Here is a 24,800-nt window from a genome sequence, read left to right as displayed (position 1 = left end):
GAAGCAAATATCTTTTAATTTCTGACTGCAGTTGCCTTCTACAGTAATCTTTGAGCCCAAAAATATCAAATCGGATGCTGCTTCAATCTCTTCTCTCTCTTTTTGCTAGGAAGTGATAGGACCAATTGCCAAGACCTTCGTTTTTATACTTTCCTCTTTGACCCTCACTGAGAGGTTTCTTAATTCTTCTTCACCTTCTTCCATGAGAGTGGTATTGTCTTAATATCTGAGATTGTGGATATTTTTCCCAGCAACCTTAATTCCAGCTCTTGATTCATCCAGCCTGGAATTTCACATGATGTATTCTGCATATTAGTTAAATTTAAAAGGTGACAGTTTTCACCAATAGGGAGAGGGGCCCGTGCCAGTGAGTTGGTGACAGCTACATGAGAGAAGAGGCTTGTCTTTGTTGTCTGTTGTGGGCTCATTCCTATGAAGTTTGAAGAAGAGGCTCAAGTTTCGTGCTAATCATTTCTTTATGAGAATTCCGTCTTCCTTTTACTGGGATAGATCATTTCCTCAGGAGTGCTCACAAATCAGTTTGCTTTTCCTCTGTGTCATTTACTTTCCAAGGTTTTCTCATTGGTATTCTACCATTTGTATTGCAGTTTCTATTCTTGGGGGAGGGGAACATTCTAATTCTGCTTTTTGATTTTTCAGCATTCCCCTACAGCTTCCTTCTCTCTGGGTCGAGATTCTTTATTATCATGTTATTCTTGCTTTAAAGAAACAAAAACAATCCGTGCATCTTTAAGGTATCTGTTAAATTCCCAGAGAAATGTTTGTTTTTTTTTAAATAAAAGAATGTGATGCTGGGGGGCGGCCAGGTAGCACAGAGAGTAAGAGCACCGGCTCCAGTGTTGAGAAGACCTGGAGATCGAATCCCGGGCTCAGACACTTAGCACCCACCCAGAACACCTGGCCGTGTAACCTTGAGCAAGTTATTTAACCCCGATTGGTTAGGGGCGGCCAGGTGGCTCAGCGAGTAAGAGCACTGGCTCCAGTGTCGGGATGACCTGGATCAAATCCAGGCTCAGATACTCAGCACCACACCCAGAAATAATAACTGGCCGTGTAACCTTGAGCAAATTACTTAACCCCAATTGCTTTAAAAAAAAAAAAAGAATGTGATGCTGGAATGATGGTAGAAACAGGAAATATAGTTATTCTCTATCCTAGGCATAGTTGGCCTTCATGAATCAATAATAGTTAATGGTTCCTGAATGAGATTAGAGCATTTTGTTCTGAGTCATTATTGTGCTGTATTCATTTCTCGTCCCTTTTATTAGTCTCCTTGGGTATGTGCCTACTACTCGTAACAAAAGACTACCTAAAGTGTCCTTCTGAGATTTTATTCAATGGAGAAAAAAAAGGAATGTTTCACCCAATCATTCCAAGAGCCCATGTTTGGAGTATAACGGCAGGAGTCTGGTCACAATCAGTTCTTTTTAGGTAGGACTAGATGACCTCTGAGGTTCTGTGTTTCTAAACTGAAAAGTCTGAAGACCTTGTATCAGGTCTCAGCTGTTCCATTTACTAGCTCTGTGACCTTAAGTAAGTCACATACCCTTTGAGCCCGGGTTTCCGTTTGCAAGATGAGAGTAATAACCTTTGCTCTCCCTGCTTTCTGACCTGGTACGTATAAATTCTGACTCTGCTATGTATCCTGGGCAAATTACTCCACTTTTTTTGGTCTCAGTTTCCCTATCTATAAAATGGAAGGATTGAAATGGATAACCTCCATGACACCTTCTTCCTCTGAATCTATGATCCTATAATCTAGAATATAAAGGGAGTATGGCGGGGGTAGTTAGAGTGCTGGAGTTAGTGTCAGGAGACCCTGAGTTCAGATTCAGTCTCTGGCAATGTATAACTATTTGACCAAAAGCGGATTGCTAAACTCCTCTGGACCTCAGGTTTCTCATCTATAAAATGGGGATGAGAATGATGATGATGGTGAAGAATCAGTAAATGTTTGTTAAACATCTGCTTTGTACCAGGCATTGTGCTAAGTACTGGGGATACAAAAAGAGGAAAAAGACAGTGTTGTGGTGATTATGATGGTGATACCTACCTCATAGAGTTGTTGTGAGGCTCGAATGAAAAAATGCATGTAAATTACATATATATCAGTGGTTTTTATTAGAATGATTATATAATGACATGTTTTTTATAATGAGCAGCACTGTTTAGTGGAAGGAACACTGACCTGCATCAGAGACTTAGGTTTGAGACCAAGCTCCTGTGCTTGTTAACTATATGTCATTCAGTTCTTCTCTTCAAGCCACAGTTTACTCATCTGTCATTTGGGGATAATGATACTTGCACAGTGACCATACAGAGTCATTACACCATAAGTGTTACAACAGTATAAGTATGTCATCAAACATTACATAAATGTAAACTGTCATCATTATTACTGTTCCTATACTAAAAAAAAAACGATGTATAGCTTGTACTGTTCCCATCTACAACATAGCCAAAAGGCAACGACCTTCCCCCCCAAATCCTTAAGCTTGTGGAATATAGAAAGTGGTCCAGAATGAGATGTTCTTTTTTCCTTTGGGATTATATAGCACGAATCCCTTCTAGTCCTGGAAGGGTAAAATAGAACCCCTGGGTTATTTTGTCACTTAAATCAATATAGGTCAAAGGTTGAAATATACCAAATTGTGATCAGGTCTCCAGAATTACTAGAGAATATTATTAAAATGTGTGTGAGTACACACACACGTATATGTGTATATATATATTATATGCATATATAATATATATACATATATAATATATATATATACATATATATTATATATTTGAAAGTCCTCTAAAGTAAACAGTTAAGAGATAAAAGCAAACAACATCTCCAAAACTCAGAAAGCAAATGGAGGGTTGTGACAGATATAATGATCAGCAAGAAGGAAACATTTTTCCTACCTTGCAAGGTACTAGTGCACCAGGGTATTAGCATGTAATAATATTAACTGGCACTGACATAAGACTTTGAAGTTTGCTAAGTGCTTTTATACATATTGCCTTATTTGTGTATTTGCCATTAACTCTTTGAGGCAAGTATTGTTATAATCATTGTTATCTCCATTTTAAAGATGAGGGACCTAAAACCCTTAGAAGTTAAGGGACTTGCCTTAAGTTGCACAGCTAAGGGTGTCCCAAGAAGCTTTCAAATCCAGCTTTTCCTGATTCCAAATCTAGGAATCTATCCTTTACTCCATAGTGAATTTAGGGAGTATGCAATTATATTAATATTAATAACTGGTCTTAATGAAAGTATTCAAGTTTATTTATAAGATTGCATTTCCATTGAACTTGCATTTATTTTTCTTCCATCTAGATATTCCATACGGCACCAGACCCAAATATTCCTCTTCCTCAACCTCAATCCCGGTCAGGGTCCAGAAGGACAAGAGCCATTTGCCTCTCGACAGGCTCAAGGAAGCCCAAAGGGAGATATACTCCATGCCTGGCAGAACCAGACAGTAAGTGTGGCATGACCTTTCAAATTGTTTTCTACTTTTCTAGTCCATTCTTTCATGGCTCTATGACTCTCCTGTTGGTGATTAGTGAGAGAGAAAATGTTAGTGAGAGAGAAAAAACATTTTTAAAGTCCCGGTCAACATGTAGTATCTAGGTGCCAGGGACAAGCATATTAGACCAAATTCATTACCACTGCAAAGGAAAAAAAAAACCAACCATTCTTCTCAATACTCTCTTCTAAAGCTGTGATTAAGTACATTGGGTACTTTCTCTGCAGCAGGTTTTGTTCTGGTGTAGAAGTGGCTGCAAAGAAAGCCAAAGTGAGTCTGACTGAAGCAATCATTTTCATTCCTTTTTTTACATTATGTTCTTAAAGCCTCATCTCTTGGGTATCTTAAAATGCTTAAAAACACGCATGCATGCACACGCACACACACACAGACACATAGACACACACACACACACACACACACTATCTCTCTCCCTCACTCTCCCTCTCTCTGACTACCTTAGTATATACTGAGCCAAGTGCCAAGGTGATTTAGAAAGCTAGGTTTAGCCAGTGATATGTAGTACAAAAAACTAAAACAAAACAAAATTTGGGAAAGGGGGTGTTGTTCTCATTTCATTTTTATCTTGGTTTCATGCCCCTATCCCTCCAACCCCCAGCTGCTAGATTTGCCAGAGATTTATAGAATTTCTAGTGTGGCCCAATGGAACTAGGAGTCAAGACTTTTGACTTTGAGTTCCATGTCAGACACTTATTATGTGACAATGGGCCAGTCACTGAATCATTCTGAGGCTCTGTTTCTTCATCCATAAAGTGAGGATAGTAATAACTACTTACATTTTTATAGCTCCTTAAGGTTTGCAAAGGACTTTCCTCACACAAACCAGTGAGGATTTACACTTTGCAAAACTGAAAAGTGCTATATTGGACAGCTAGGTGGTTTAGTGGATAAAGTACTGAACTTGAAGTCAGGAGGACTCATCTTCCCGAATTGAAATCTGACTTACGACACTAGCAGTGTGTCCCTGGACAAGTGTCTTAACTCTGTTTGCCTCAGTTCCTTATCTGTAAAATGATTTGGAAAAGGAAATGGCAAACCACTTCAGTATTTTTGCCAAGAAAACCCCAAATGGGGTCATGAAAAGTTTGACAGGACTGAAAATGACTGAACAACAAAAGGTGCTATTTAAATGTGAGTAGCTGTTATTATAGAAAGGTAGCAAGGTGTAGTGGACCAGAGGCTATATTGGAACCAAGAAGGTGTGCATTCAAGTCCTACTTTTGACCCTCTGTTTGACTATGGGCAAGTCATCGAAGCCCTCAGTGCCCCCAGACAACTTTATTTTTTTTAATTAATATAAATTTATTTATTTATTTTTTTAGTTTTCAACATTCACTTCCACAAGATTTTGAGTTACAGATTTTCTCCCTGTCTCCACCCCTCACTCCTAGATAGCAAGCATACGGAATACCCCTTCCCCCAGTCTGTTCTCTCTTATGTTCTTCCCCTTCCCCCCTTACTTTCTTGTAGGGTAAGATGGATTTCTATACTCATTGCCTGCATATCTTATTTTCCAGTTGCATGTAAAAACAATTTTTAACATTTGTTTTTAAAACTTTGATTTCCAGATTCTTTCCCTTCTTCCCTCCCACCCCACTGGGAAGATAAGTAATTCAGTGAGGTTATACATGTGTAGTTATGCAAATCATTTTCATAGTAGTTATATTGTGAAAGACTAACTATATTTCCCTCCATCCTATCCCACCCCACATTTATTCTATTTTCTCCTTTGCCCTTGTCCCTTTTCAAAAGTGTTTACTTCTAACTGTCCTCTCCCCCTAATCTGTCCTCCCTTCTATCATCCCCCTCTTATCCCCTTCTCCCCTACTTTCCTGTAAGGTAAAATACTCAATTGAGTGTGTACGTTATTCCCTCCTTAAGCGAAATCCAATGAGAGTAAGGTTATCCCATTCCCTTTCACCTTCCTGCTCTTTCCCTCTGTTGTTAAGTTTTCTCTACAATTTACCCTATTCTATCTCTCCCTTTCTCCTCCCAATATATTCCTCTCTCACATCTTAATTTTATTTTTTAGCTCTCATCCCTTCATATTCAACTCATCCTGTGCCCTCTGTCTATGTATACATGTACATACACACATATATGCACACACATATACCCTCCTACATATATAAGTATGTATAAATATATATTCCCTTCAACTATCCTCTTACTGAGAGAAGTCTCATGGGTTACAATGATCATTTTTCCATGTAGGAATGTAAAGAATTCAGTTTTAATAAGCTCCTTATGATTTCTTTTTCCTGTTTACCTTCTCATGCTTCTCTTGATTCTTGTATTTGAAAGACAGATTTTCTATTCAGTTCTGGTCTTTTCATCAAGAATGCTTGAAAGTCCTCTGTTTCATTGAATGTCCATATTTTCCCATGTCCATATTTCCCCTGAAACATGATACTCAGTCTTGCTGGGTAGGTGGTTCTTGGTTTTAATCCTAGCTCCTTTGACCTCCAGAATATTGTATTTCAAGCCCTTCATTCCCTTAGTGTAGAAGCTGCTAGATCTTGTGTTGCTCTGATTTTGTTTCCACAGTACTCAAATTGTTTCTTCCTGACTGCTTGTAATATTTTCCCCTTGACTTGGGAACTCTGGAATTTGGCTATAATATTTCTAGGAGTTTTCTTTTGGGGATCTTTTTCAAGAGGCGATCAATGAATTCTTTTAATTTCTTTTCTGCCCTCAGGTTCTAGAATATCAGGGCAATTTTGCATGATAATTTCTTGAAAGGTGGTGTCTAGACTCTTTTGTGTTGGTCATGGCTTTCAGCTAGACCAATAATTTATCTCTCCTGGATCTGTTTTCCAGGTCAGTGGTTTTTCCAATGAGATATTTTACATTGCCTTCTATTTTTTCATTCATTTGGATCTGTTTTGTAGTATCTTGATTTCTCATAAAGTCATTAACTTTCATTTGCTCCAGTCTAATTTTGAAGGCATTATTCTCTTGAGTGAGTTTTTGATGTTCCTTTTCTGTCTGGCAGATTTGGCTTTTTCGAGGCATGCTTCTCATTGGCTTTTTGGGCCTTTTTTGCCATTTCAGTTAGTCTATTTTTAAAGTGTTATTTTCTTCCGTATTTTTTGGGTCTCCTTTAGCAGGCTGTTGACTCATTTTTCCTGATTTTCTTGAATTATTCTCATTTCTTTTCCCAATTTGTTCTCTACTTCTCTTACTTGATGTTCAAAATCTTTCTTGAGCTCCTCCATGTTGTGTGACCAGTTCATATTTTTTAGAGGCTTTTGATGCAGTTTTGACTTTGTTTTCTTCTGCTTCTATGTTTTGATCCTCTTTGTCCCCCCAAAAAAGGATTCTATGGTCTGATTGCTCTTCCTCTGCTTGCTCATCTTGCCAGCCAGTTACTTGACTTTTGAACTCTTTTCCATTAGATCTCTGCTTCTAGAGTGGAGAGTTCTCTGTGTCCCAAATTTCTGGGGTTTTGCATAGCTGTTGTCAGAGCTATGAGGAGGGTGCCCATCACAAACTCTGCCATGCTAGCACTCCTCATCCCAGGATTCCCATACAAGACTGTGACCCAGATCCAAGCAGGTCAAAGCAAGATGAACAGTCACTTGATCCCTCTATGATCTGTAGACCTGGAGCTCAAAAGGCAGTCATCGTGCAGTAGCTGCAGCCACCACCACTGCCACTGCCCTGGGGGCAGGGACTAGACCGACCTCTTTTCTCACCCAGTTCCAACAGAGTTTCCCACTGACCTTTTACTTTCTCTTTGGCGTTTATGAGTTGAGAAGTCTGGAAAAGACCACAGCTGCTAGTGATTCACTCTCCTGAAATCTGCTCAGGCCGGACTGGGCCAGGGGGACTGGCTCAGGCCAGCTGGACTACATTCCACTCTCAGCTTAGTGTGATAGACCCTTCCTGTCAGCCTGCCAGGTGGCCGTCAGTGGGAGATTTGTCTCTATCACTTTGTGGGTTCTGTAGCTCCAAAATTTGTATAGAGTCATTTTTTACAGGTATTGGAGGTGGTTGGTGTGGGAGTTCAAGCAAGTTCCTACTTTTACTCTGCCTTCTTGGCTCTGCCCCCCAAATAACTATCTTAAGATGATATATTACAAACAAGTTGCTGCTCTGTATCAGTGGAATATGATTCATATCTGGAGTTCTGTATGTCAATTATAGACACAATAATTTAAATGGATTCAACAAGTATTTATGAAATATTTAAATCAATCAAAAGACTGCTAGGTTTAGAAGAGACAAGAAAAAATGACCCAGTCTTCACTATTCATGGTGGGGCTAGAGCGATAGTGTGGGGGAGGAAATGGAAAAATATACAACACATACACATAAAAGCATGATTCACTATGTGGTGTGATAGAGGAAAGGGGAGAAATTCAGACAGAGGACTCTCAGAGCTTCAGTTTTTGTCATATCTTCCTGTAACATAAAAGAAAACTCCAGTAAAATAGCTTTTGTGTTACAAAATTGTTAGCTACAGAAAATGAATTTGCCCTTTGATGGCTAATACTGCCATTAAATGAAATGGATTCTGTTGTATCATATCTTAATAGCACCTTCAGGAATGGCAGGAGGACAAAGGAGACAACAACCACCACAACAAAAGATGTCATTAATCCATCTCTTTTGCCTCCCTCTTCAGTCATCAGTGAAACTCTTTTCCCATTGTTCCATTACTCTGGGGTCCTGCTGCCAGGGACAGATTTTGATTTTACTTTGTTCTTATTGTCTAGAAATGCTTGAGAAAGTGTGTGTGTGTGTGTGTGTGTGTGTGTGTACGTGTGTGTGCATGTGTACACAAATGTATATGTACACATGCATATGTATATATATCACAGAGTAAATGTAGCCACCCATTCCACATTTTAAAATATCCTTTCTGTATTGATAAGAACTATCAATAACAGTTCTAAGCCTAGAATTTTAGTGACTGTAATGGTCATAAACCTGCAACATCAGCAAGAAAACGTAAAGCTCTAAGTAGTGCTATTATTAACAGAAAGTTCTCCTTTTTCTTACCCCCCACAACAGGTGATTCATACAGCAGTAGCCCAGATAGTACACCTATGGGTAGCATAGAATCACTCTCCTCTCACTCATCAGAACAAAATAGCACTACTAAGTCGGCTTCTTCTCAGCCACGGGAAAAATCTGCAGGTATCCCCTGGATTGCATCTCCACAACCTTCCAATGGACAGAAAAGCTCAGGTCTCTGGACAACTAGTCCAGAATCAAGTTCTAAAGAAGACGCATCCAAAACAGATGTGGAGTCTGACTGTCAGAGTGTTGCATCAGTCACTAGCCCAGGGAACATTTCCCCACCAATAGATCTGGTCCAAAAGGGGCCTTATGGGCTATCAGGACTGAAGAGATCTGCAGCTTCCTCCCTCAGATCAATCCCTGCAACTGAAGGTAAGCAATGCAAAACTTATACTTTTTTTTTGTCACATTATCAGTAGCTGGATTATCCAGCATGATTAATCAAGGGGGAAAGCTAAGAAGTTAAGGAAGCAATGATACCTATTAACTTTGCTCATGCACTTAGATTTTAAGAACTCCTTTACATTGTGCCTTTTTCTAAATTTCTCTATCATGGTGAGGTGATGCCATTTAAAAAAATGATGTAGTTTATAATCTCCCTGAGGATGGTCTGCTGTGCACTGAATATTCTGTACATTTCCATTTTGGTTCAAAGAAATAAATCCTGTGTGTGTGTGTGTGTGTGTGTGTGTGTGTGTGTGTGTGTGATGAACATGTACCGTGATATTAGTTTTATTTTGTCTTTATGATTTTGGGGGTTTTCTTTATAGGAAACAAAAGCTACAGTGGATCCATTCAAAGCTTAACTTCCATAGATTCCAAAGAGACACCCAGAGCACCACCAAATCCTGACCTTCCTCCAAAAATGTGCAGGAGATTGAGGTTAGACACTACATCAAGCAATGGATATCAGCGACCTGGTTCCGTGTAAGTGATAAGGGTCTTAGGATTCATTTTTAATTTTTTAATACTAAGTAGTGTAATTAGGTTAGCAAGAACACTAGGAAACCTTGAGATCTCAGTGAACTTGGTCAAGTTACTTTCTCTTTCTTCTTGTGATCTCTTAAAGAATAGATAGTGATTTATATCCCTTCACAAGACTATTTTGGAAGATTACTATGGTACAGCAGGTAGAGTTCTGGACTTGGAATAAGGACTGCCTGGGTTGGGGCGGCTAGGTGGCACAGTGAATAGAGCACCAGCCCTGGAGTCAGGAGGACCTGGGTTCGGATCCGGCCTCAGACACTCAACACACACAAACCTAGGTGTGTGACCTTGTACAAGTCACTTAACCCCAATTGCCCTCCAAAAAGCAAAAAATAAAAAAAAAATAAAAAGACTGCCTGGGTTAATATCCTGGGTTAATAGGCTTTGAGTTGTAGATGGGTTGTGTTTTGCATTGGTTCTCATGCTAACAGAATCACAGAGATGTAATTTAAATCAATATTATGAATGTAAATTTGGGGAATGATATCCTGAAGTTTAAATTAGGATTAGAGGATATAAGGCAATGTAGTGAAATGCTTTGAGTTCCTCAGGAGAAAGATATAAATTCAGGTAGGTTAACAGAAAACTACACAGTTCAGTAAGATACTCTGATATTGGTTTGTATTTAGTGTAATGTCATTCTTATGGTTTAAGTTGCTGCCTCTCACCTGAACAGAATGGCATAAACTGTTTATTATTTAAAACCAACTCCCACCACCATCCCTTTCTCTGCTAGCTTTATCCCCCAGAGTCAGCTAGGTGGTGCAGTGGTTAGAGTGCTGAGACTGGAGTCAGAAAGATCTGAGTTCAAATCCAACCTCAGATACTTGCTAGCTAAATAGCCTTATCTGCATTAGTTTTCTCAACTCAGGGATCATAACAGTACTTTCCTCCCAGCATGGTTTTGAGGATCATCTGAGATAACATTTGTGAAGCACTTAGCACAGTAACCCATTAATAGACACTTAATAAAGGCTTGTTCTCTCCCCATCCACTGTAAGGCACCATAGCAGCCATGACCAACTTACCTCACTCAGGTACCTCTTCTATTTCACACACACATGCGCATAGATTTAGTCAGATCTAGCCACACTTTCTTTCTTCCTCATAGAGTATACCAGGTACTGATGTTATAGACTCCAAATGTGGTGATTTCACTACCATCACTAGTTTTAAGAAGTAGATTACTATAGAAATGTTGACAAATACTTTCTACTTAGCATATGCATTACCCTCCTTCTGGTTTCATCTACAAAATCAATCAGCCTGATCTAGTCAGGTGTCACATACAGTTTTCTCTGGGCTTGTTTTCTTAAATGTATTATTCTGTTTTACGGTTTGAGTTTTGTTTTCCTTTTCCACTGTGTTTTGTAAATGAGTTTGTGCTCTAAATTTGTGTTGCCATAGCTGTCATATCTCATGGAAATCAAGAGTCTGCTGGTCCCAATGGTTTTTGGACCTCCTTAGGTCTTATTGTGGCAACTGTTTTCACAGGTGATTCCAAGATCACAAAACCAGAGTAAGAAGGGACCTCAGTGGCAAAGTAGTTCAACTTACTGTGGAAAAGCATCCCCTCTATACAGCATTCCTGATGAGTGGAATTCCAGTCTTTGCTTAAAGACCTACAGTGAGAGGGAACACACCAACCCCTTAAGCAATTAATTTCATTCTTGGGCAGTTCTAATAACAAATGTTTCCTTCCTTTCCCTGACCACAAGCTTAAAATTTATTTCTATGCAACTTCAGTCCACAATTAAATCCTATTCTTTTTTCCATAAGACAGACCTTCAATAACTTGAAGATAGCTATCACATGCTCCTTAAATCTTGTTATTAACACAAGACAATTCACTGTCTGGGTTGCCCTCTTTGACATTTTCCAGTTTTTCATTATACTTCCTAAAATTTCTTAATTTTTCTACTTCATTCTTTGCAATTTATACTGGGCCATAGGCTACAATCATCTTCATGGTGCTCTCTTTCCAAAGTTTGATATATAAAAGTCCTATGAAATGGTGCTACTTGTTGCTTTTGGTGTTTCTGTGAAACCAGCTCTGCCCATCCCTCTTGCCTTCCATCTGAGGTGAATATTTATTCTGTATACATACATACAGTGTTAGCCATTCTTCCATTTAAGTTTAGGTCATTTATGTATTTTGGTTTCATCTTCATCATTAGTATCAGCATTGCTAGTATTTAAATAATACTTTAAGGTTTGCTAAGTTTTACAAATATTATCTTATTTTATGATCACAACAATCGTGGGAGGTAGGTGCTATTATTATTATCCCCATTTTACAGATGAGGAAAGTGATGTGGACAGATTAAGTGACTTGCCCAGTCACACACCTAAGTAAGTATGGGAGGCTGGATTGAATTCAGATAGGTTGCATTGCCTGGCTGTCTCATTTGAGATCAGGAAGCCCTATTTATCCATTGCATTGCCTAGCTGTCTTATTTGAGATAAGGAAGCATCTTTTACATTTTTTTTTTATTCCTAGCATTTAGCATAGTGCCTGGAATAGACAGGTGCTTGATAAATGCTCATTGACTGATTGACCCACATGTTAACTGCTTATTAAGTAGTCAGAAAGCTGACAAAGTTAAATTAATGTAAAGTCTACAACTTTGTAGAATCTATCATCTTATCCTAGTATTGTCTTTAGGAATCTAGGCTCGCCTCTATGGTGAGAGAGTAGGACTTTTATCAAGAGCTTCCTCTTTGTAAAAATAGGTAATTGTTCTAGTTGTCTATGCTCTAAACTTATTCTCATTTCTTTTCACTTTAACTCAAGTAATACCATTATTAACATATTTAGAATCTATATCATTTTCCTTCACAATTAAAAACTATCATTGGTTAAACTTCATGAATTTGCTAGTCTGTGTTAACTGAGATTATCCATCTACATACACACATATATTTGTATTTATATCCTAATAACTGGAATTGACATTAAAATTATGAGAAATAAGTTGAATAATAATTGCTGCTAAAACATAGAGTTAAATATATGACTTGCACTTTGAAATTCCTTCCACCTTCTGACTCCATAAGGTCTGACAAATATTAGACCCACCAAGCTTGTTGATAACACTGATGTTGATTTGAATATCTCTTTATCTTTCACTCTGCTAGCATAATGCCTTACATATAATAGGAAATTATTAAAGGGGGGGGGAAATAAATGAATTAATAAAGAACATGCTGTAAGAAGGAAATGTTTTCTTCATCATTCTTAATAGTTATTGGAGAGAGGAAAAATGAAGTTAAAAGAAGAATCAATGGAAGAAGCAAGAAAAATAACAAAATTCATTTGGAAAAACAAATACAAGAATATCAAAGGAAATAATGAAAAAAAAATAAAAGGTTTAACAGTACCAGATCTTAAATTACATTATAAGACAGTAATTATCAAAACTATCTGGTACTAAGAAATAGGAATAGAGTAGACAGACAATTTACAGCAGCAAATAAACATAATAACCGTGTATTGACAAGTGTAAAGACTTAAGATTTTGGGATAATGATTCACTAATCAGCAAAAATTATTTGGGAAAATTTGAAAGCAACATGGCAGAAACTGGACATAGATCAATATCTTACACCAGTTACAAAGATAAGGTCAAAATAGATACATGACCTACATATAAAGAAAGATTTTACAAGAAAATTAGAAGAATATGGAACATATCAAATTTATGGATATGTAACAATTTATGAACAAACAAGAGATAGAAAGCTAAGTTAGGTATAAAATGGATTATTTCAATTACATTAAATTAAAATATTTTTGTACAAATTAAAACAAATATAGCAAAGATCAGAAGGAAAGCAAAAAATTTAGAGAAAATTTTTATTAACAGTTTATCAGATAAAGATCTTATATCTAAAATATATAAAGAACTTTGTCAAATCTATAAGACTATGAGTCATTCCCCAATTGATAAATGGCCAAAGGATATGAACAGTTTTCCAGTGGAAAAAATCTAAATGATTTATAGTTTTAAAAAAAAATGCTCCAGATCATTATCGATTGGAGAAATAAAAAATTAAAATAACCTTGAGATAATCTTTTACACCTACCATATTGGCTTATAATGATAGTAAAGAAAAGTGAGAAATGTTGGAGGGGAAGTGGAAAAATTGTGACTGTTATTCATTGTTGGTGGAATTGTGAACTGATCCAACCATTTTGGAGAACAGTCTGGAATTGTGCTCAAAGAATTATTGAACTACCTATACCCTTTGACCCAGTAATATACCATTACTTGTTTTATTTCTAAAGATGATTAGGGAAAAAGGAAGAGAACCTATGTGTTCTAAAATGTATATAGCAGCTCTGGTAGCAAAGAACTAGAAATTTTAGGGATGCCAATCAATTGGGGAATGGTTGAACAGGTTTGTGGTATATGATTATAATGGAATACTACTGTGCTATAAGAAATGAACTCAGTGAATTTAGAAAAACATGAAAGAGTTGCATGAAATAATGAAGAACAAAATGAACAGAACCAAGAGAACATTGTATACAGGAACAGCAATATTATTTTAAGAATGGCTTTGAGAAGATGTTATTTTGACTATTGTAAATACCCAAATTAAGTACAAAGGACATATGAAGAAAGATGCTATCTGCATAAATAGAAGCACATATACAATAATTTTACGTATATACACACACATATATATGCCTATTTGTGTCTAATGGTAGCCAACTGTAAGGCAGGGAGAAGGGTAGGAAAAACAGAGGGGAAAAGAAATTTATATGATAATTTTGTTGTATATTTGAAAGGAATAACAAGTTGTGCATAGCAGATTTTGCAGTTTCATGTGTAATCATCTTTTTAAATTTTACTGTGTTATGGAAATGCTTGTTTTATTCCATAAATTAAAAATATTTTTTAAAAAAAGAAGCAAGTGGTTTATAGCAACCCAGTGTTTACATACACTGAAAGATTGAGCTAAAAATGTCATTTATAGTTAGTTAGCAATATGCTTCTTATTCATAGCACTGTTTCACTTGAAGTTCATTGTACTCTGTTCACATTTTTGTATTCAGAACAATTTTTTTAAAATGATGCAACAGAAACTTATGATGATCTTGAATGATTTCCTGGACAGATAGTAAAAGGACCCTTTGAAAAGTCATTCTAAAACATATGTTTTTACTTCATTTTTAGAGTGGCGGCCAAAGCCCAGCTGTTTGAAAGTGCTGGTTCACTTAAGCAGGTTTCTGCTGGACGGTAAGTTCTCAAAATATAATATTATATTAATGAAGAACTTTAGCAATGTTGATTTGCTGAGATTATTAATAACCATTCACTTAACTGCTCTTCCTCCAGTGTTTATGCTTAGATAATTCAGCGAGTTTATTGTGGAAAAATTAAGTCATTTACAGTTAGCTTTTTGTTTCTCAAGCATAACCTGACTGTTTCCTACACTTCTACTGGCCTTCTTGCTGTTCATCCTACATGACGTTCCATATCTTGATTGCTTTCTTTTTCATTTTCTGTCCCCATGCCTGGAATGCTCTCCTCCTCACCTCTACTTCCCTGACTTCTTTCAGGATTCAGATCAAATCCCACTTCCTACAAGAAGCCTTTCCTTGTCCTCCAGTTCTGGTGTCCTCCCTCTGGGATTACTTTCCATTTACACGTTATATATCTTGTATGCACACATAGTTGCTTCTATACTTTTTTTCTCATTAGATTCTGAGCCTCTGGAGGGCAGGTCCTGTGTTTTGTTCTCTCTTTATATCCCTAGCACTTAGCACAGGACCTGTCATATATTAGGCACTTAATAAATGCTATGTAATAGAGTGCTTGCCCTAAAGAAGGAACATGTCAAGAAATGTTAAAATTGCTAAATAATTGCTCTAATTTCACACACCAAGAAGGTTGTGCTTAACATTCTGAAAGCTAGGCTTCAGCAACATGTGAACTGACCATTTCTAGACTAGCAGGCTAGTTTTCAAAGAAGCAGAGGAACTAGAGACCAAATTGCCAGCATTTCTTGGATTATGGAGAAAGCAAGGGAGTTCTAGAAAAACATCTACTTCTACTCCATTGACTACATACACTAAAGCCTTTGATTGTGTGGATTACAGCAAAATGTGACAAGTTCTCAAGGAGATGGGAGTTCCAGATCATCTTTCTTGTTTCCTGAGTAACCAGTATTTGAGCCAAGAAACAACCATTAGAACCAAACATGGAACCGTTTATTGATTTTAGATCAGAAAAGGATTACAAGAAGTCCGTATATGGTTACCTTATTTATTTAACTTAGATGCAGAGAACATCATGAGAAATGACAGACTAGATGAATCAAAAGCAGGAATTCAAGTTGCTGGGAAAAATAACAATCTCAGATATACAGACAATACCACTCTGGTGGAATAAAGTGAAGAGGAATTAAGACGCCTCTTGATGAGGGTGAAAGAGGAAAGTGTCAAAGCTGGCTTGAAAAAATAAATATCTTGACAACTACTCTCATTACTTCCTGGCAAATAAGGAGGGAAGAAATGGAAGCAGTGTCATATTTTATATTCTTGGGCTCAATAATCACTGCAGATAGTGATTGCATCCATGAAATTAAAAAAAATGCTTGCTCCTTGGAAGGAAAGTCATGGCAAATCTGGACAGCATAGTAAAAAGGAATCATCACCCTGCCAACAAAGGTCCACGCTATGGTTTTTCCAGTAGCAGTGTATGGCTGTGAGAGTTGAATTGTAAGGAAAGTTGAGCATCGCAGAATTGACACTCTCAAAATGTGATGCTGAAGAAGACTTTTTGAAAGTCCCTTGGACTGTAAGGAGGTCAAATAAGTCAATACTTACAGAAATTAATTCAAGCTGTTCACTGGAAGCTCAGATGCTAAAGCTGACGCTTAAATACTTTGACTACATAATGGGAAAGAAGATGGGACTAATTCCAAAAGACCCTGATGTTAGGAAAAGATGGACAGTGTCATGGGGCAGCTAGGTGGCACAGTGAGTAAAGAGCTGGCCCCAGAGTCAGGAGGACCCGAGTTCGCTTCCGGCCTCAAACACTTAACACCCACACAAAAAAACTAGCTGTGTAACCTTGCGCAACTTACTTGACCCCAATTGCCCTCCAAAAGGCAAAAAAAAAAAAAATGGACAATGTCATGGAAACAATGAACATGAACTTTGACAGACTTTGAGAGATAGTGGAGATTAGAATGACCCCACGTACTTGGTCTGTTGGGGTCAGGAAAAGTTGGACACCACTGAAAAACAATGACAACAGTAGCATGATAGAAGTAGAGATCATCTGTCCAGGATCAGTGGGAAATGAGATATTCCATATAAAGTGAATTTTCCAGATAACTAGAACATTTTCTCTTTTAAGTTTCGTGTGTGTGTATGTTTGTATGTGTGTATATATGTATGTATGTAACATTTCACCCTTTTTGTGAAAAGATTTTTCTAAAGATTATTACACACTTAAACATGATATAAAATATTTTAACTTTCTTGTTAATTCCTGGTTATCAGTTATTCTCTAATGTGCCATTATTAAAGGGATAACCTCCTGGGGTTTTGCTATTTTTCCTTGTACTCATTGACTTAAACTACTAATCTTTTAATGTTCTTGTCTCTACGTTTTATAATTTTTTTGTCTTTTCCTTTACTCTTAAGCTGTTCATCATTTTTTTTCTTTTCATAACCACTGAAGCCCATTATGACCCTGTTCTTCCTCTTAATTTGCTGCTTCTAATATGTGGGTTAAGACCTCAGAAACCAAGTTGAATTATAGTAGTAACTAAATAAGAATGAATAAGGTATAGGTCAGAGCTTGAGGTATTCTCCTGTGATCAAAGTAAACAAATCTGTGTTCCAGATATTTGAGATTGCCAAATAAGTGACACAAATATAAGTATTGTGTTATTGTCTTATATTTATTATACAACATAATCCATTTCCATCTACCTGATAATATTGTATCCCTTAATCTTCTCTTGGCCATGACCATAAATTTTTTCTGTGTAATCAGTTGTGTAAAATTGTTTTGTCAACCCATATAAAAGTTTTACACATATCTTTCCTCATCCTCTGCATTTGACTTGCTCTGTGGAACAAGGCAAACAGTACAGATAAAATTGTGGAAGAGCTTGATTCTAAGACCTGGGTATGAGGATCCAGATTCACTTTTAAATATGAAATATCTGTGATGACTCCATTTGAAGTTCTTAACAGTTTGGGGGGGAATCTTGGCCTTCAATTTAGATGCGCCACCAGATGGCGATATTTTATTAGGTTGCACTAACTGGAAATCAGGTGTCTGCAAATGGAATATAGGATAATCATAGAAATGAGACAAAAGCTTTAAGAAAATATCCTCTCTATACAGTCAATCATATGATTATAATATAATGGATACTATTATGATAAATGTGCCTTTAAACAAACAGCTATGATGTGAGAGAAAGAACACACTGGACTGAGTTAAAGAACACCTAAATTCTAGGTTTTTGTTCTGCTGCTATAAATGTTAGACATACCACTTAGCCTCTCTGGGCATCATTTTCTATTTTGGAAAATGTGATGGTAGGACTGGACGACCTCTGAGACCCCTTCTAACCTTTAGTTTCTATGATTTGCTTTAAATTTGCTTTTATCTCCTAATTACATACTTGGTACTTCAGTGACCCTAGTATACATTGATGTGTATACTTCCTGCCTGTCAGACCAGTCATGGCTTTTCATCCTGTTCTGTTCCTGTCCTATAAATCTCCCTTCTAACCTAACTGTTGAATACATTCCTATAATCCATTTATTAAATATTTTGTGCATAACAGTACGATACTTGGACCCTACATGTGCTGTACTTTACTTTTACCATCCAATTTTCTTAATCATCTTCAGGAATTTGAAAGAGAGGGGGATTAGACCTAATTTTTGGCCCTATGGGGCAGAATTATGAAGAACAGAGTAGTAAGGGGAGTTTTCAGAGAGAAAAATTTAACTTTGATGTCACCTCTAACAATTAGAGATCTCCAAATTTGCAAAGGGCTGCTTTGGGAGATGGGTTCCTATTCATTGGAGCTCTTCAAGTTGGATGATTGCTTGTTTCATATGTTTAGTGGGTATTGATACATAGGAATGAATGAAATTAGATGCCTTAAGAAGTCCCTTCCAAGTCTGAAATTCAGGGTTTTTAATGTGTATCACATTTAATAACCACGGAAAATTTGTTATCCCACTGGTACATGAAGAACTTTAGTAACAAGGAGCTGACTACCCCATAAAGAAACCCATTACAACCAAGAACATCTGGTTAGCTTAGAAGGTAAACTGGAGTGATCAAAATTTGTTATTTTTATAGCAGTGACTCTGTATATCCAAATCCTTCCAGATATATAATACTCACAGTTCATAGAGAACAATTTTTCCTTTAAAAAAACTTTATTAAGGAACACTTAGATTTATTCATTTAATTAGGGGATTAACTAGTATTTATTGAGGGCTTACTGAGTACAATTTCTCACTTGACTCAACTATGGTGGGCTATGTGGGGAATTTTTTTTTAATCTTCTCCCAGTGTTCCATTAGATAAAAACAATCATCTTATACTCAGATTCTTTAAGGTCTTAGTTTTTGGACCCCCAGTCAAATTTTTAAAAGCTAAATTCTTTATTCAAATGAGGGCCCAGCTTCTTGTCCATCTACAATGCCACTTTAAAATATGTATTGAAGGACAGCTCAGTAGATTATTAATCTACCTTCATGACATAATCTGGGAAATACAAATTCTTCATCTTTGTGAATTGCTAAGATTATATTATTGAGAGTGTCCTAGAATGTACTAGGGCTTCAGGCCATCTACACAATATTATTTGAATATAGGAACATTTGGAGAACCCCTCACCATTATAAAAATAATTTCTCTTTCATTTGGACTGTTTGCAAGAAGTCTTCATGACATCAGTAAATAACGTTAGTGAGTGTGGCAGGAGCAATATCTTAACCTTTGCCCTCTTGCAAAGTAAGCAATTTTTTCCTTAAATGGTATTGACCATTAATTAATTGGAGAATAGATCTTATTTTTATAAATTGAAACGAGACAAAATTAGAGTGACTTGCTGCAAGGATTTTTTTCCCCAGTTAACAATACTGGTTTTGTTTTGTGCAAAAATGTTTTTAATTTTATGTCATCTGTGATCCTTTCTATTCAAGAGTCATGAACTCTTCCCCTTCCTCTCCTATAGTTCCAAAAGGCAGTTTCTTCATTTCTCCTCTAATTTCTTTATGCTATGACCTTTATGATGTAATTATCTGTTCATTTGCAGCTTATCTTTGTATATGGTGTGAAGTATTGATCTAAATCTAATTCTGCCAGACTGCTTTCCAGTTTTCCCATTCCCTCCCTCCTAAGTGTGTTGGAAAATAAGATTCAAGAATAATAACTGAGATTAGTCAAAGGTTTATAGACTAGTTAGATGCATCATATATGTTTATATACAACACAGAAAATGACTAGTTCCCAACATGGGAGTCATTATAAAATAGGCTACATATTGTCTTCTTACATTAGCTTCTTGGGACAAAGGTCAAAATCATAACCAAATTAGAAGAAAGAATAAAAACTTAAAACATATGTGCCATTAGAGTGAGGCAACCCTTCACTTAGCTATTAACCTTTTGATATTGAGCAATGGAAGTGGATAAAAGGATTAAACGTTCACAGAGACCATTTCCTAAATTGTTCAGTACAGTTATCATCTATTAAAACTATGATATCCCCCAAAAAAAGGACACAAGAAGGAACCTTCCCCCTGCCATCTTTGCAGAGGTAAGGGAGCATGAGTATTGAGATTACTTAACATAAATGTCAGGCTTTATTTTCTAAGTTAGTTTTGCAGAAGTTTATAAAAATTCATTATTATAAGGGAAGGCTCTTTAAGTAGTGTTAGGGGAAGTGATACAATGAATCTTTTGAAGATGAACTACTGTCTAGCCACTTCTCATCTGCTTGTACAGTAGATTTTTTTTTAATCAAGCATAAGACTTTACATTTATCCCTTTAACTTTACTCAGATTTTCTTTTTCCTTTAAGGAAAAAAAAAAGGCCTGTTTTTTATTTTTCCATACCCTCCAGCTACCGTATTCTGTATTCTTCCTCTAATTCCTTTCTATCCTCTCACCTATTAGCCTTCATCACTCTGCAGAGATATTTTTCCCCTAAGGAGTTCATATTGCAAAGTCCTTGTCCCAGTATTCTTGATTTTCTTGCATCTCATCATACACAGCCATAGTGTATGTAGAGAGAAGAATGGGGGAAATGAATTCAAGATTCAAATGACCCAGATTCAAATGTTGTCTCTGTCACTCACTATCTCTGTGATGTTGGACAAATCATTTAACCTCTCTGGGCCTCCTTTTCTTCATCTGTAAAATGAGATTATTGAACTAGATAACCTTCCCTTTTATCTCCAAATCCATGATCATTCCTTAGCTTCCATGACACAGTTTTCTATTGCTACTCCTATTTATGTGACTTTCTTTCTTGGTCTCTTAAATTGGTTCCATATCATCTTGCCTCCTTAGTATAGGATCGTTCCTATAGTAAAGGCATCGTTCATGGCCACCTTTTCTCAGTTTACATTCAAATTCAGTGGCTTCAATTATTACTTCTATGAAAATGTTGCCATACCTGTGGATCTAACCTTAATCTCTTTCTTGAGTTCCTGTCATCCATCTCTCCTTCCTTCCAGACACATCTATGCAGGCGTCCCATCAAAGCCTCAAACTCAATTTGCTAATATATAAATATATAACGGCAGTAAATATATAAAATATATCCATATTAATTTGTAAATTAATTAATATATCAATCATATGCTATATCATACAATTGCATTTATAACTATAATATAGCATATATAATTAAAATAGGAATTATATTCCTTCCCTAGAACCAATTTCTCCTCTCTACTTCTTTGTTTCTGATGGCATTACCACTATCCCCTTAGGTTAATCTCACTGTTATCTTTCATTCTTCTCCCTATCCCACCTCTCACTACAAGCTATGGCCAAGTATTGTTGACTGTACTTTCACAGTATCTCTTGCAAATGTCTCTTCCCTTCTGGTAGCATCATTACCACCCTCTTCACGCCCTTATCCTTTCTCACCTATTATAATGTCTCCTAACTACACTTCTCACCTCCAAACTCTACTCTAGCCTTTGCACAGCTTCCAAAATGATTTTCCTAATGTACTTGTCTCAGCCTTGTTATTCCCTGCTCAGAAATCAACTCTATGTTGCATGCAGAATTAAATGCAAACTGCTTAGCCCTAATGTTTAAGACTTGCTTCCAGGGCACAATTCCAGCCTCATTTCTCATTATTCACCTAGGCATAATCTTAGTTCCACCAAATTGCATTACTAGCTATTTCCTGGATCTTATCCTTCACTTTCCTATATCCATGCATTCACAAAAGTACTAGCCATTGCTTGGACTTTTTAAAATCCTTGTCTTCAAGAACCAGATCAGGTATTGTCTCTCATTTGAAATCTTCCTTTATTCCACCTGTTGAAAGTGAATACTCACTTCTCAGATTTATTATAATACTTTGTCTTGCATCTTTCCTTAATCATTTAAGGTTTACTTTGCATCATTTTTATTTGTTTGCATTCTGCATTACCCCCTAATATTTTGTAAGCCCCTTGAGGGCAAAGAGTATGTAATTTTTTAATATTTATGCCTGTCTGCAACTGATAATGGTGTCTTGTACACAATTTGTACACATATTACATTGTTATTAAGCTGAAACTTTTTGTCTGAGCTAATTTCTGACGCGTTGTCAATTGTTCATTGAACGTTGCTGCAAACCATAGTAGTCAAAACTATAGTAGCTGTCTTTTATCTAGTACTTTGGGGTATACAAAGTACTCTATGTGTATTGTCACATTTGATCACAACCCTCAGGAACAGGTAGTTCAAATATTGTTATTTGTATATTGTAAATCAGAAAGCTGAGGTTTACAGAGCTTTAGTCATTTTCCTAAAGCATTTCATTGATAGAGATGCTTCCCTGCAAGTACCTGCCTTCTTTGTTTAAATTCAATACTGCTGGATCTTGAAGTCTATCTGAATGTTCAGTGATCTAAACTTCTCTCTTTCATTTTCTTTTCAAGAGTTCTGTAGTCCAGCCCTTACCACTATTCCTTCATTCCCAATTCTGTTCTTTTTAAAGAGAACTGAACTTCTAATCTCTCGGGGCTGTTAGTGATTTTTTTTTCTACAAATAGCAAGAGTTATTTACCAGCTCCTTTAACTTTAACTTGGACCATACAACACATAGTGAATTATGTGCTACCTTACATTATGTTCTTTATGCTTCATGTTTCATCTTTCCTGATAAGTGGGTAAATAAGCCCCATAATGGTAGAACCTCTCTTTTGCTTCTTTTTTTCCACTCACCCCCAGAGTACACAGCAGAGTTCTACAAGATGCACATTGAAGTGCATTCTATATATTAAAATAATGTTTCATAGCCATAAAAGTTTGTGGGCCATACAATTGCTCTCAGCATTCTTGGTCTAAAGCTGAGTGATGTAATAGAGCTAAAGCTATAAGGAAAATCAAAAGAAATGGAACTTGTAGTGGCAGGCATTTAGAAATTCTTTTCAAATTAAGGAAAGTCTTGCAAATTCCACAAGCTTAAATTTCCTGAACTATCACCTAGTGGTGTGCTAATAAATATTTAACAACTGTCCAGTTGTTGGTGGACAGTGGGGGCAGGGGAGAAGCAGGGAAGTGGAGAATGTACACAGGATTCATCTTTAAGGTCAATCTCCATTGACATTTTTTCCATCACTTTTCTAAGTCTTGACAATTAACACATCAAGTCCAGACTTGTAGCATTTGCCAGTTTCCAAGGTATAATAAATACAGTAAAATTTTAACTATTAGCTCTCCCAGTAGTTCAAGCTAGCTCCAACACACCCTTGAGTTTACCCTTCATTAAATAACATTTGGAGTTAGGACTAAAAAATGAGGTACAGATTATGTTGTAAGAAATTCTTCCTTATGGGTTAGATATCTTTAAAAGACAGAGATAACTTTCGGAACTGCCTTCTATGTATCAAGAAGGATGTGCAAAGGATTTTTCTTCTTTTTTCTTTCTTTTTGGAGGGGGGAAGGCAGGGCAGTTGGGGTTAAGTGACTTGCCCAAGGTCACATGGCTAGTAAGTGTTAAGTGTCTGAGGTCAAATTTGGACTCAAGTCCTTCTGACTCCAGGGCCGGTGCTCTGTTCACAGCTCCTCCTAGCCACCCCGCAAAGTATTTTTCAAAGTATAATTAGAATCTTTCTAAAAGTCCCACGATAGAGGATAGTATTATTTTCCCATCCTCTTCTACAGACCAAAAGCAGTGACAGAACATTAGCACTAGAGAAGAAAAGCTTCATTTTTATAAAATCTATATTATATCATCAGAGATCTAACCTAAGTTAACACCTGTAACTGAAGATATTAGCAGGAGAAAATTACTACCTTCCTGGTTTCACATTGAAAAGTTTAAGGTCTTGGTAAATATTCTTTCTATGTATATTTGAGACATCAGGGGGAAAATACATGTATGTATGTGTATGTGTACATTTATCTTCCCTGTATGTCCTAAAACCAGTTAGCTCATACGTTAAAAGTGTGAAATATCCTAATGAAAATGACTTGTGAGAAACTCATGAAATGCTTAAATTTGTGTTTGTAATTGAAATGAAAATATATTAATTGTATCTTCTCCATAATTTTAATAACTGAATACTGGTTAAAATGGACTTTTCATTTGTAACCATCTTTAGTGACTTTGTAGCAGTGAAGATTCAATGAAATTTTTCTTGGCATTCAGTAAAAGGAAATTGTTTGTGTTTTTAAAAATTTGAGTGATCCTCAGATGAAAAGTTAGTTCAGAGAGCCTCATTGGAGAGTTATGGTCAGAACATCTGACTGCTGACTTTATATAAAGAATCATCTACTTTCTATTCACAAACTGTATATATCATGTAAAGAAAACTCTTAGACTACTTGACCTCTACTGATTTATCTCATTTTCTTTTCTAGAAGTGAGTGTATATGTATGTGTATATGTATGAGTGTATATGTATATGTGAGAGGAAATTATTACTTTCCTAACATAGTAATAACCAATTATTAAAGTAGGATCCAGGCTTTTTTCCATTCTTTCCTCATTT

General features: G+C 36.5%; 1 protein-coding gene across 1 annotated transcript in view; it reads left to right on the top strand.

Annotated features, from left to right (window-relative positions):
• The window catches only part of ARHGAP42 (Rho GTPase activating protein 42), a 425,382-nt gene that overhangs the window by 390,623 nt on the left and 9,959 nt on the right, over positions 1-24,800 (top strand). Inside the window, exons 19-22 of the mRNA XM_069079700.1 lie at positions 3,350-3,494; positions 8,583-8,963; positions 9,362-9,518; positions 14,762-14,824. Of these exons, the coding sequence (XP_068935801.1) occupies positions 3,350-3,494; positions 8,583-8,963; positions 9,362-9,518; positions 14,762-14,824 (746 nt within the window). The remainder of the gene's footprint in view (positions 1-3,349; positions 3,495-8,582; positions 8,964-9,361; positions 9,519-14,761; positions 14,825-24,800) is intronic.

Source organism: Petaurus breviceps, unplaced genomic scaffold (genome assembly GCF_028583685.1).
Source record: "Petaurus breviceps papuanus isolate PSGF00001 unplaced genomic scaffold, PetGlider_PUasm1.0 91133, whole genome shotgun sequence".
Classification (NCBI taxonomy): Eukaryota; Metazoa; Chordata; class Mammalia; order Diprotodontia; family Petauridae; genus Petaurus; species Petaurus breviceps.
The sequence above is the reverse complement of the archived record's forward strand: the minus strand, read 5'-3'. Positions and strand labels throughout refer to the sequence as shown.